We start from the raw sequence: 12,120 nt of genomic DNA on the forward strand, positions 1-12,120 counted from the left end.
GCTACCACTGCATACGACCAGTCGCGTGTTTTGCGTATCACATACATATATAGTTATAAGGTATGTCAGGGATGTATATACGGAGGTACTCCGTCCTTTCCTCCGTATATCTACCGTAAGGTATCCTGGGGAATCTACAACCCTGAGGACCCCCGACTTGCTCCGGCAATTTCGTCCCACATTCCGAAGCGGCTAACAGGGAGCCTTTCCGGCTGCTGAGAGGGCACGACAGCCGGCGGAGCGACTTGGGACCGAGTCGGCTACAGAAGAAGACGGCCCTGGTCCTGCACCACCTTCCAGGTTTATGACACAAGCCGTCTTTCTTTTTTTTATTTTTATTTTTATTTTTTTTTGAGATAGGCAAGCATGCGTACATTATGTAGTAGTATACACTACGGCTGAGAGGAGAGAACACCAGCCTCAATGCGCCGAGAACTGTGAATTGCGCGGTTACCTTCTAACCTAGTCCATGCTGCCCTTCACGATGTCAGGTGGGTGGCAGGACAACCCATATGCTCAACCATCCATGAAGTTGCACCGCATCCACGAGGCGCACTTGTGGTGAAATTTCGATGGATCTAGAAGAGTGGCCACATACCAGGCAGACAAGCTGTTGTGCTGGACCAAGGCCTAACGAGCAGACGCTGCCGGTCTCGAGTGCCTGCATCGATAATGTGCCAGTTTGCCTGTGCATCCGCACACTAATGGGCAGCTTCGGTTTGCAGTATGTAAATCAAATCCATGCAATGCCGGTGTGCTGCAATATCTCCGTGCTCCTCTATCTTCATCTGGCATGTTTCGAACCCTTCCGGGACGGGCGATAGCAAGGTGAAGGCAACTTCTGGAGTTTCCAGTGGGAGCGAGTTCCGATGCCAAGCGAGCACCAAAGGGGGAGCCCACCCCAACCAACGGAGCTGGCACTTGTCGGTGTCAAAAAAAAAGGGGGGGTAGTTGTTGAGGGCATAGAGCACCTGTCACAATTGTTCTGTTTGTCTGCGTTTCAGCAAGGTTGCCGATCAACAAGCTAAGTTTCAATCCAGCTACTTCCCGCAGACACAAATCGGGGTGTGTTTGACCAAAAACGACCACTTCCTGTTGAAACCGAATGGGAAAGAAGGGTTGTGTCTCTGGCGCCTGCCCTTCCAACCGACCGGAGCTGGGGCTTGGCTCGCTTTCACCGCCTGCCCTACCTCCAATTCCAGACAGGACACCCGGTAGTCACTGCATATGTAGTTAGAGTGAATACTTAGGTATCTTAGGTATTGTTCCTGCCTGGTAGGTACACTAGCTCAACCCACGCAGCACCGCGTTAGTTCCTTGAGGGGCACCTTCCCCGTTTTCCAGGCCCTCAAGAATAAAGCCCACAAAAACGCTTATTCCCTGCGACCGGAACCTACCAAGACACTCCGTTGATCTCGTTTGCGTCCGACGTACTCTGCACTTCATCCGAGCTCAAATCCTTGACTGTTGAAATCAAGCTCGGCCGATCCAGACCCTGGCAACGGCCTGCCACAACCATATTCGAGTCGCCCACTCATACCAAGTACCCTAGCAAAGCACCCACCCGATCCCGGCACAGGGACCTGGCTGCCGACGTTACCGACTTGCACCGACGGCTACCGACGAATCGCCTGCCCTTGTGCGTAGTGCAATCCGCATCCCGCGTTGCCGCCCACCGCCCGACTCAGCCGTCCGCCTCGCTTAGTTACTGCACACGGCAGAGTCAACCCTGTACCGCCGAAACTCGCGTCCTGGAAGCTGCGTAACGGCCCGGACTTTCTACCACATCCAACCTCAGCGCTCTGCTGCATTCTCTTCGCCTTCGACTGACCACATCCGCACAAACTCACGAGCCCCGCCCGCATCTTTGCGCAATCCGACAGGCATTGCCAACCAACGTTTCGGCCGTCGTCACACTGGCTCGCCCGGATAGGCACATCTTGGCGGTCGGCTGCCGCCCACTCTCGTCCGGCTACCCGCACATACGGATACCTGCACCGTCAGTGGCACTACGAGCTGTGCAAACGCCAGTCCTCCTCGTAGCCAACTTGCCGCATCGCCCCGTCCCGACCATCCCCTTCATTGCCCTCCGACAATCGAGCTCTTGCTCCGTCCATCCACCGCACTGCTTGCTGCACTGCCTTAGACCCCGCTCCTGCGACTGTTGTCACCCTCACTCGCAGAGGCGGACGTTCTGAGCCTGCGTATTTGAGTTCGTTCTCTCGCGGGCCGCCCGACGACCCCGATCAAACGTCGAGTCTCGGCTCTTGCTTCCCGAGTCCGCATTGCTTCCGCTGAGCGGTCTTAAGCCGCCAGTCGCACTGTGTGTGGTGTGGCCGGGGAAGGCCTAGATCTCCGTGGTGTTTGCGCCAAGGGGGGTCCCGTTGCGAGACCCAACCGCCGTCACGATTGCTTCCCAGTTGCGTATCCAATCCATCATCTCCCCTCCCGAGCCGCCCGACGCCCACGCGGCCGCGGCAACGCCCTCCTTGGACCAGCAGAACCCGACGCCAAAGAGGAAGTTCCACCACGCCTTTACCGCGCCGGCGCCCGATGCGCCCATCGATTCGGCAGAGCCGCCTGCGCCGCCGCACTCCTTGCTCCCCCAGCGCTTGCCCAACATTCGCCAGCCACTGCCGCACGGCCCGCCACGCCCCGCCGCGGTCGGGGCGGTCCGCACCCAGGGCCACACCGCTACCATAGCCGCCGCTGCCGACGATGATCACAGGCCGCCCGCCCAGGCTCCAATGATGTCGGGTAGCCCCGGCAGCCCGGGCGCCATTGACAGCAAGAAGGGCATCAAGCGGACACCACTGCGATCCAGCATCGCCTGCCAACGCTGCCGCAAGTCCAAGATCAAGTGCAATAACACGGGCGGCGACCAGCCCTGCGAGACATGCATTCGCAATGGCAAGGAGTGCACCTACCCCGAGGTGACGCCCGCCCCGCCGAAGCGGTCCGAGCCGTCCTCGGGCGTCAAGATGGAGCAGGGCCCGGAACGGAAGCGTCTACGGCGTATCGAAGACATTGTCAAGATGGAAGGTGCCGTCCCGCCCGCCGTGGTCGCCGAAGACGTCCTCTCGGCCCCCTATCTTACCGAGACCGTGTGGAACCAGCTGTTCGACATATATCGGCTGCACTTTGCGACCGAGCTGCCCTTCCTCCACTTGGCCACCCTAAAGGAGAAGCTCGGAAACCGGTTCAGGGCGAAACCTGCCGACACCTCGCCCGAGATCAACCTCGTGCTCTTGGGCATCCTCACGCTAACGGCACGGTTCCACAGCACCCTGGTCTCGTACGTCACGGCACCCCGGAACAGCCCAGCAGGGCCGGGCGTGCCCAAGCCTCGGCAAGGCGGCCCGGCCCAGGACGCATCGAGCGCGTCAGAGTACTACGCCGATGTCCTGACCAAGGCGCTCGGCGGCCTGAGGACGAGCATGACGGTAGCCTCGGTGGAGAGAGTGCAGGCCTTCCTGATGCTGGGGCTTTATGAATGGAGTCAGGCGCGGCCCAGAGTCGGAGGGATGGCGGCGTGGATGTACGTCGGCGTGGCAATCCGGATGGCGCAGGCCCTGGGGCTGGGCGACGGCGACAAGGAGTCAGGCAAGGTGTTCCGGTCCCGGCCCGTCAAGCCCGCCCAGCAAACCATGACGCCGACCCAGCGGATAACAGCGAAAGAAATTAGGAGACGTACCATGTTCAGCTGTCTGATCTTGGATCGCTTGTTGGGCTGCGGCAAGGATCGCGTCTCCACCATTCGCTCCGAGGATTTGCAGATCCAGTTGCCGTGCGCCGAAGTCTCCTTCGACCTCTCGGATGACGTCTACACGGGCTTCCTGAAGCCGACGCCCGGGGTGGACCCCAACCGGCCCATCTCGGACAGCGTGCTCGGTCGCTTTGTCCGCCTCGTCGACCTCTGGGGCGAGATCTCCAAGTGGAGTTTCTCGGGCGGCCGGTTCACCGAGGACCACCCTCCATGGTCGCCCGAATCGAACTTCTTCCAGTTGCGTCGGAAGCTGGAGGCGTTCTACGGGGATCTCCCAGACCACTTCAAATGGTCAGACAGCAACTACTACAAACACGAAAACCACCAGGCCAGCAGCGTCTACGTTTCGCTCCACATGCTGGGTGCCGTGTGCAGGATCATGCTTCACCGTGAATATATCCCGTTCATTCCCATTCTCTGCTCCACGCCGGTCGGTCCGCTCGACGAGCCCACGTTCGCCCCGGGGCAGGAGCCGCAGGGCTTCTGGGAGGCCAGTGCCGAAGAGATCTTCCATGCTGCCAAGGACATTGTCGACCTCGCCGAGATTTGCCGCGACAAGCTGCCTATGTCCTCCCTCGTGCTCTTCGCCATCTGGACGGCCGCTTTCGTCGGCATCTATGCCGTCCACTTCCCGCACATGGATACCAAGGGTCATATGCTGCCCAAGGAGGAGACCAAGGGGCCGATCGACGTGACCAAGCATGGACCTACCGGGCTGACGTACAAGCTGCTGACGCACATGTCGCTCTGGCTCAAGCTGGCTGAGACCTACGTTGGCTACTTCAACGAGATGGCCCGCTACTATGAGACGGTCAAACAGGACTACGAGAGGTACGTTGGCAGCAACAATAAAAGTCGCAGGGGCGGCGGCGGGCTGGAGGAGTGGAAGGAGCGAGCTTTCAAGGTCGTCAACAACGGCGAGATCCTCGTCGTCGACGAGGGGAAGAGCACTTCTCGGGACAGCACGGTTGAGCCCGGCTCCTCGGTCGGCCCGGACGGCAGCAGCCACCCGACCGACCACGCCAAGACGCCCCGGTCGACCTCGATGTCTTTCACGCCGATCAACACGTCGCAGTCACACCAGGGCCAGTCCGACTCGGCTTCTGAAGCCGCGGCCGAGGCAGCCGCGTCCACGCTCTGGCGCATCCAGCAGCCCCACGGCCACCAGCACAACAGTCACCACCCGCACCCGCACCCGCACCAGCACCAGCACCAGCATCAGCATCAGCATCAGCATCAGCATCAGCACCAGCACCAGCAACCTTCGCCCTCCCAGACCTCGGGCGCCGTTCCGTCGCCTCAGATGGCGCAGCACCCACACCCGCACGCGAACGCGACGATGGCGATGAGTACGATGGCGGTGCCGAAGCTGCCGCCATACGACGCCGGCGAAGTGGCGATGTACCTGGAACAGAACCAGTCGATGCCGTGGAACCTGGCGCCGGGTGGTGTCGACCAGTTTGCGCACGGTACCGAGGACCTGGACCACTTGGATCAGGGGAATCTCTTCTGGGGGAGCATGCCCGAGAACTGGACCGGCTCTACTACGGCCGGGGTTGGGGTTGGGATGGGGGGAATGTTGCAAGGTTATTCGGGTTATTAGATGCGATGCGTAAAAAGGGAGGAAGTATGTCATATGCTTGCTGCCCTAGAGCGAGGGATCATTTCGTAACTTTGGTTGGCATTGAGATGTTGATCTTTTCGGATGGCGGTCTAGTCTGTTAATATGGGATGGAGGGGGGCTTTTTCTTCTCACACTTTTATCTTTGGCAAGGTGCTCTTGGTGGGCGGGAGAGGCAGGGTGTTCTGGTGGGTGGCGATAGTCTTCTTTTCGCTCATTATCTGGTTTTTTGAAGTGATTTTCACCTAGTGGCCCGCTCTGGTTATTTAGTATCTCGGAGGTGTGAATGTTGGAGTGCGAAAAGGGTGGTGTCCGTGATATCTTGTGCTGAGACGGGGTTTTGATGGAGACTGTGGGACAAAACAAACCCTGCTGCAAATATGTGATGGCTATGGGAAAGTCCGAGAGAGCTCGGCTTAGATCTGTCGGCGGTGGTGGGGGGGGGGGGGGGGGGTGGTGGTGGTGGTGGTGCTGCTGCTGCTGCCTTTCAAAGAAAGAGAAACATAATTTATTTTGTTGTTTGCAGCACCAGGTCTTTTGTCGGTCAGTTGGCTGTCCAGGTCATATTCGCTGCTCGTTCTGTTTGCTTGTCTCCTCGGTGTTCTGGACTGGGAACAGTGTATGACGGCCGGTTGCTGAGACACTGCTTGGTCAGGAAGAGGAAGGGCTTTGGTGGTGGGAGAGAGAGGGAGTGCAAGAAGTGGTCCGTGGAACCCGCACAGTGGCTGGCTCGCTACTTTGTGAGCCGCCGGCGTGTCTGTTGCTGGCCGGCAAAGCCAGAGAAGGGAGAGCTGACAGGGTTAAGAAGACTTGATGTCTAGCATGATGGCCGAGTCGGTTGTTTTCTTTCACTTTGCGTCGGCTTCCCATTGCAAGAAAGTCAACTTTTGTTTCGAAGCGTGGATAACTCTGTTTTATTCTCCTCCTTCCTCCTTCTCTCTTCATATCACATACACCTCATACCAATATGTCCCCCCCCTTTTCTCCCCACCACCCTCAAGGGCCAAATACCGACGAGAATGGAATCCCCCCCTTGACCACCCTGCTTGTTCCAGCTATCAAAACAAGACGATTTCGCCTTCTCTCCCCACCCTTTTTTCATCTTTGTCATCTCGAGGCAGCGAAAATGTCAGAGACGACGCTCGGGCCGGTGGATGATGACGAGGAGGACGAGGAGGAGGAGGAGGAGGAGGACGATGTCCTGGTCAGCCGGGCCATGAAGAACTCCATGTCGAGGCGGACGAGGTCCGGAACGGCCCCATCGGCGGCGCTGCTCGACGACGACTGCGTGCTGCTGGACCGGCTGTGCTGGGCGTGATGGCCCTGCTCCGGGAGCATGCCGACTGCGTCGAAGGGTGATTGCTGGGCAGACATGGTTTGTTATACTTCTTCTCTTCTTTTCTTTTCTTGCTTTTGCCTTTCTTCCCCTTTGCTTCGTTTGGTTGGTGGGTCGCGGGCTGTGCGGGCGTCAGTCACTATTACTTGGCCTTGGGGCAAGACGTACTGTGTAGCTTTTGAGCTGCTGATGACTTACCCTCGTCAATGCTTTAGAGAGTGATGATGGTGAGAGTGATATGCGATGGTGAGTATGATGAGAAAAAGAGAGAGAGCTTCAGGGGGGGCGCAAGTCCCAAGTCATCAAGTCAACCTATCGAAAAGAGGCACGGCAGGAAGAAGATCACACAGGGCTGGTGGCCGTCTCTCTGTTCACTGTCTCTCTCTCTCTCTCTTTCTTTCTTTCTCTCTCTCTTTCTTTCTTTCTCTCTCTCTTTCTTTCTTTCTCTCTCTCTTTCTTTCTTTCTCTCTCTCTTTCTTTCTTTCTCTCTCTCTTTCTTTCTTTCTCTCTCTCTCTTGGTGCCATCGAGCGGTACTTATTCCCTTCTCCCTTCTCTCCCCTTCGACGATCGTCCCAGCCAACCCCCCCCCCCCCCTTCTTCTTCCTTTCTCCCCCCCATCCTGGGCCAATACTGTTGACATAACAGAACTCGAGGCGTTGCAGGGGGGTCGCGTGGGTCGGGAACACGCCATTGGCCGCCTCCCGGGACCCGGATCCGGACCTCGTGGGCTGCAGCCGTCTCTTGCAGGCGGCTCGGTGTCGCGAAACGGTTGGGATCCTGGGGGGCCAGGGAGCTGATCTGGAGCCGCCCAACCAAACTACCCCCCCCCCCCCCCCCCAAAGATGGGTTGCTCTCGTGACCCGATGTACGGCCACATACATATACATATACACGCGGGGAGGAACACTTGACCCTACACTGTAAGCAACAGGAGTATAATGCACGACAGAGGTCACGTCACGTTCATCGGTTGCGAAAAATCAAGCCAGCCATCGTGAGCCCCTTCCCCCTTTTTCCTCCTCACCTTCGATTATTGGACCATACCCGCATCTTCCCCATCTCTTTCCATCTCTAGCCCCATCAGTGCCGAGACCTTGTCGGTCGTCAGCCACGCTACATCTCGATGCATCCGGCGCCCACACGCGCGGGCGGCGGGCGGCGGGCCGCGTGTGTGAACCCCTGTCGCCGCCACGCTTACCTACCTACCAGTCGAGGTTTGTTTGTCTGTCTGCCCCCTCCTACTCCGTCGTAGGCACGCTGCTCGGGAGCAGGCACTATCACGTCTCTGGCACGGGGCCGCGCCTGTGAGTAGCAATGTAAAATTAGATTATATTACCCCCTTTGTATGGGCATGGGCATAGAGAATGTTATCTGACACCAACAAACACCTGATCGGTTCAGATTCAGCTTCCATCGTATCTGGGTATCCATCCACACAAGTCATTCACCATACACATCAACCCCCCCCTTTTCCCCTTCTTCGACCCATCATGACTGAGCACGTCACAGTCACTTTTCAAAACAAACAGGCCACACCTGCTCCCTCTCACGCTCTCTTCTTCCACACTGCCCTTGTGGCTTCCCCCTCCCGACAGAAGTGTTGTAAGAGCGGGGTGTTTGGAAGATCCAGAGATACACCCTTCTTTCCTTTTCCCTTGGGGATGCATGCCGTTTTTTCTTTCTTTCTTTAATAATAAATCTTCTCCTCCCAGACGGGCGGCCTCGTCTTCTCGCGGTCCCAGACCAGCCGGCCTTTCTCGTCCAGCTCGCAGCCCTCGTCCGTGATGGGGATGACGCGGCCGGAGTGGGCGACCTCCTGCCTGGAGACGCCGGCGGCGTCGCGGGGCACCCACAGCAGCGGCGGGGTGCTGGTGACCGAGGGCGGGTAGTACGCGTTGGCGGCGACCTCGTCCGGGTAGGGGTCCAGGTCGAGGCTGCGGGGAACCAGCCGGCGCAGGACGGCGTAGTCGGCGTAGACCCAGGGCTTGAGGAAGCGCGTGAACGGGTTGCCGCCGGCGGCGGCGGCCTTGCGGGCCTCGCGGGCTTCCCGCACCCGGGCCTCGGTCGCGTCGAGGTCCTCGGCGGCGCGGTCCTCCTTGCTGCCGGCCTTGTTCTCGGCGGTGCTCTCGGCGGTGCTGGCCACCGGCTCCGCGGACACGGTCTTCTCCGGGTCGAGCAGGCGGCCGGACTCCTCCTCGGCCAGGAGGGTCAGCGGCAGGTTGTAGAGGAGCGGGTTGAGGGCCGAGTTGAGGGAGATGTGGAAGAGGACGGTGAAGACGAGGCAGGCGACCATGAGGACGAGCGGGCCCGGGGCGACGGACGCGCCGTAGAGGCCGATCATGCACACCTCGGCCAGGTACAGGCCGGTGAAGAGCTGCTTGATGGCCCGCGGGTAGATGAGCCCGCGCGTGTCGACCTGCGTGTCGGTCACGAACAGAACGTTGTAGCGCCAGGCAAAGTAGAAGAGGAACATGGCGACGGTGGCCCAGCCGAGCATCAACGGGGCGATGCACGAGTAGGTGATGGCTTACGAGATAAAAAGGTGTCAGCGAGGCTCGGCTGAAGCAACACTTCCCCCGTGTTTCCAGGGAAGGGGAAGACGGGAAGAAAAAAATAAAAAAGCGAGGACTCACCGATAACCACGATATTGGTGTAGACGGGCATGGTGCTACCCCACGAGATGGCGCTCAGGGTGGACCATTTCTGGTAGAGGGTGCGTGGGGTGTTGGCCAAGAACTTGTACAGCAGAGTGAAGATGAAGAAGCCGACGACCTGGGTCAGCACGCTGGTGGCAATGCTTAGGCCCTGGACGATAAAGTACGAGATATAGAAGTTGGAGGATTTGGGGAGGTTGTTGGCCAGGATGGTGGTGGCGCTTGCGGGGTTATCGACGATCTGCTTGGCGACGGCCGTGGCGGACGAGGCCAGGGTAGTGACCAGGAAGACCTGGATCACTTGAAAGGCGAAGTAGGCATTCTGGGTGAACAGCTCGACCCTGGAATCAGAAGGCTCTCCGGCCAGCTTGGCACACACTTGTCGGGGGTTCCTGTCAGCCGAGCTCATCCGTGCACAGAGGAGAAAGAGGAAAGGGAGAAAGAAAGAGGGAAAGAACATACAGCGCATCACGATGGGCACCAAGGACATCAGAACGGATAGCAAGACGGAGGGGAGCAGGCCGGTGACGACGCCCATGATGACAGACGGGATCTTTTGCAGCCAGGTGAGGAAGGAGAGGCTCTCGAGGTAGGTGATGTTGCTGACGGCACCGACGAAGGCGACGGGGATGGCCCAGAAGAGGATCATGGCGGAGATGAAGGCGATGACGGCATAGCGGCGGATGACCTTCTGCCACCAGGGGATGGACAGCGATTTCCAGACGATCTCGCCGGGCCGGATGCCGATGTAGCCGGGGCTCATGTGCAGTCCCTGGTGGTGGGCGAGGATCTGGGCGGCGCGCTCGGCGTCCGATTGGGTCCTGAACTCGATGAAGACGCCGGGGATGTTCTTGTAGCCTCCGGCGCGGTACTTGGCCTGGGCGGCCTCGGCCTCGGGGATGAGGCGCTCGAGCTCGGCACGGCACCAGTTGATGGTGTCGACCTTCTTGCCGACCAGGCCCAGGGGCCCGAGGCGGTGGGTCGGGCGCTTCTTTTGGGGCACCCAGCGGGCGGCGATGCTGCCGGACTCGGCGTCAGCGACGATGGGGTCCATGTCGGGCTCCTCGGCAGAGGCGCCCTTCTTCTTCTTGATGGCCTCCTGGCGGGCCTTGTGGGCAAGCTTGATCAGCTTGACCTCGGCCTTCTCGAGGCGCATGGCGACCTTGTCGCGCTCCTCGACCAGCTTGTCGAGCTCCTTGGTGTCGGCGGTGATCCAGATGTTCTTGGCGGCGGGGCCAAAGACCTTGCGCAGGCGGGCCTCGTTCAGGTACGGGTCCGGGACGGAGGTGAAGAGGACGGTGCGGGAGGAGATGCGGTTGGCGTAGAAGGGGCTCAACAGGAAGGCCTGGCGCAGGTTGATGTAGAAGATGCACTCGCGCGTGATCATGTACATGATGAAGCCGAAGTAGAGCCAGCCGACGAAGACGTGGGCGTAGTAGCGGTTGGAGCGGTTTTCCCGGTCGATGTTGGCGTACGACAGGATGTCGAGCTGCTTCTGGCCGCCGCCGCCCGTGGCGTTGACGGGGAAGAGGATAGGCCAGGTGATGCAGCAGCCGACAAGGCACATGACGAGGGCCATGCGCAGGTAGCGGATGTAGAGGTAGGCATCGAGAGACTGGTGCTGGAGCGCGTAGACATCGGGGATCTTCCAGAAGCGGCTGACCCAGTTGAACAGGCCGCTGGGCAGGGGAGGCGAGCGTTCGCTACGAGGCAGTGTTAGCGTCGAGACGGAAACCGAGGAGAAAGGGGGGAGGATGGGAACTCCTCCTCCTCCTCCTCCTCCTCCTCCTGCTGCTGCTCCTCCTCCTCCTGATGGCGACCTACCCTTCCCGCAGGCTGCCGAGGTAGGTTCTCGGGGCATAGTAGCGTCTCTGGCTCTTCCTGAGCACAAGGAAGATGGAAATGTAGACTGCCGAGACGAGTGCGACCGGGGCAAGGGTCGAGAGCATGCCTGTATCGGGCCGTCAGCGCGGAGCTCTCTCGATTCCCCAACTCGGTTTCGAAGAAAACGAGGGGGACGAGGGGGACGAGGGGGAAGTAGGGGGAGGGCCATCCGAAAATACTCACCCGACAAGGTGCTCGGGTTCGACTGGTCATTGCCGTTGCTGCTCATGTTGGCGGCGGTGCAGAATCTCCGGGCTCGAGCTGGTGATTCGCTAAGGCGTTTGGGGTTGTTGTGGTGGAGTTTCTGTCCCTATCCCCTTCAAATTCGACTTAAAACAATGCTATTGCTGCTGCTGGCCCAACAGGCTCCCTGTTCCGGCTGAGCAAATCTTCCAGCTACAGATCCGTGTGATGGCGGCGTAGTCTGCGTGAGGGCGTCGTCGTCAACAGGGCGTGACACGAAGACTTAGCACTGGGCTGGTCTTCGATTTTGGAGGGTTGGGCTCGCCCAAAAAAACACGCCCGGTTGTACGGCGTGTGCAGAACGGGAGCGAGCAGCGGAGCTATCAATTAAATCAGTTAAAAGTAGTGCAAGAGCTAGTGTGTAAGTGTAGTGTATGGACGGAATGGCCCGTACCAAACAAACACAATGAGACCGGGGTTACCCTCGATGGCGTCGACCTAGGCGGGGTGAGAATTTAAGAAGCAAAATTTAGGTTCTGACTTGCACCAGCCGAGTCTGAGAAGATGGTCAATGGTCAATGGGCTGCATTGCCCCGATATACCGACCAGGGACTGGCATACGGTATCGCAGTCCCTACGACAATACGCAATTGACCGCTTCATTTTCAGACACGG

General features: G+C 59.2%; 3 protein-coding genes across 3 annotated transcripts; 1 reads left to right on the forward strand and 2 right to left on the reverse strand.

The window, feature by feature from the left end:
- Positions 1-2,306: 2,306 nt before the first annotated feature.
- MYCTH_2310172 (uncharacterized protein) lies at positions 2,307-5,550 on the forward strand. Its single transcript, XM_003665882.1, has one exon. The coding sequence runs from the start codon at positions 2,751-2,753 to the stop codon at positions 5,367-5,369; it is 2,619 nt and encodes an 872-aa protein (XP_003665930.1). The 5' UTR covers positions 2,307-2,750; the 3' UTR covers positions 5,370-5,550.
- Positions 5,551-6,340: 790 nt separating this feature from the next.
- MYCTH_113387 (uncharacterized protein) lies at positions 6,341-6,956 on the reverse strand. Its single transcript, XM_003665883.1, has 2 exons — positions 6,922-6,956; positions 6,341-6,844 (listed from the first exon to the last, which is right to left on the reverse strand). The coding sequence occupies exon 2, from the start codon at positions 6,759-6,761 to the stop codon at positions 6,495-6,497; it is 267 nt and encodes an 88-aa protein (XP_003665931.1). The 5' UTR covers positions 6,762-6,844; positions 6,922-6,956; the 3' UTR covers positions 6,341-6,494.
- Positions 6,957-7,570: 614 nt separating this feature from the next.
- MYCTH_2310174 (uncharacterized protein) lies at positions 7,571-11,717 on the reverse strand. Its single transcript, XM_003665884.1, has 5 exons — positions 11,446-11,717; positions 11,203-11,329; positions 9,841-11,081; positions 9,358-9,756; positions 7,571-9,250 (listed from the first exon to the last, which is right to left on the reverse strand). Exons 1-5 carry the CDS (start codon positions 11,489-11,491, stop codon positions 8,412-8,414), a joined length of 2,652 nt encoding a protein of 883 aa, XP_003665932.1. The 5' UTR covers positions 11,492-11,717; the 3' UTR covers positions 7,571-8,411.
- Between the last annotated feature and the right edge of the window lie 403 nt (positions 11,718-12,120).

Source organism: Thermothelomyces thermophilus, chromosome 6 (assembly GCF_000226095.1).
Source record: "Thermothelomyces thermophilus ATCC 42464 chromosome 6, complete sequence".
Lineage (NCBI taxonomy): Eukaryota > Fungi > Ascomycota > Sordariomycetes > Sordariales > Chaetomiaceae > Thermothelomyces > Thermothelomyces thermophilus.

Bases quoted from the DNA above. Each gene is read 5' to 3' on its own strand.
- MYCTH_113387 (XM_003665883.1), bottom strand. From the start codon at position 6,761: ATGTCTGCCCAGCAATCACCCTTCGACGCAGTCGGCATGCTCCCGGAG.
- MYCTH_2310174 (XM_003665884.1), bottom strand. From the start codon at position 11,491: ATGAGCAGCAACGGCAATGACCAGTCGAACCCGAGCACCTTGTCGG. The intron at 11,330-11,445 runs GTGAGTATTTTC...GGCCCGATACAG, and splicing joins GAACCCGAGCACCTTGTCGG to GCATGCTCTCGACCCTTGCC. The intron at 11,082-11,202 runs GTAGGTCGCCAT...ACTGCCTCGTAG, and splicing joins CTCGGCAGCCTGCGGGAAGG to CGAACGCTCGCCTCCCCTGC.
- MYCTH_2310172 (XM_003665882.1), top strand. From the start codon at position 2,751: ATGTCGGGTAGCCCCGGCAGCCCGGGCGCCATTGACAGCAAGAAGGGC.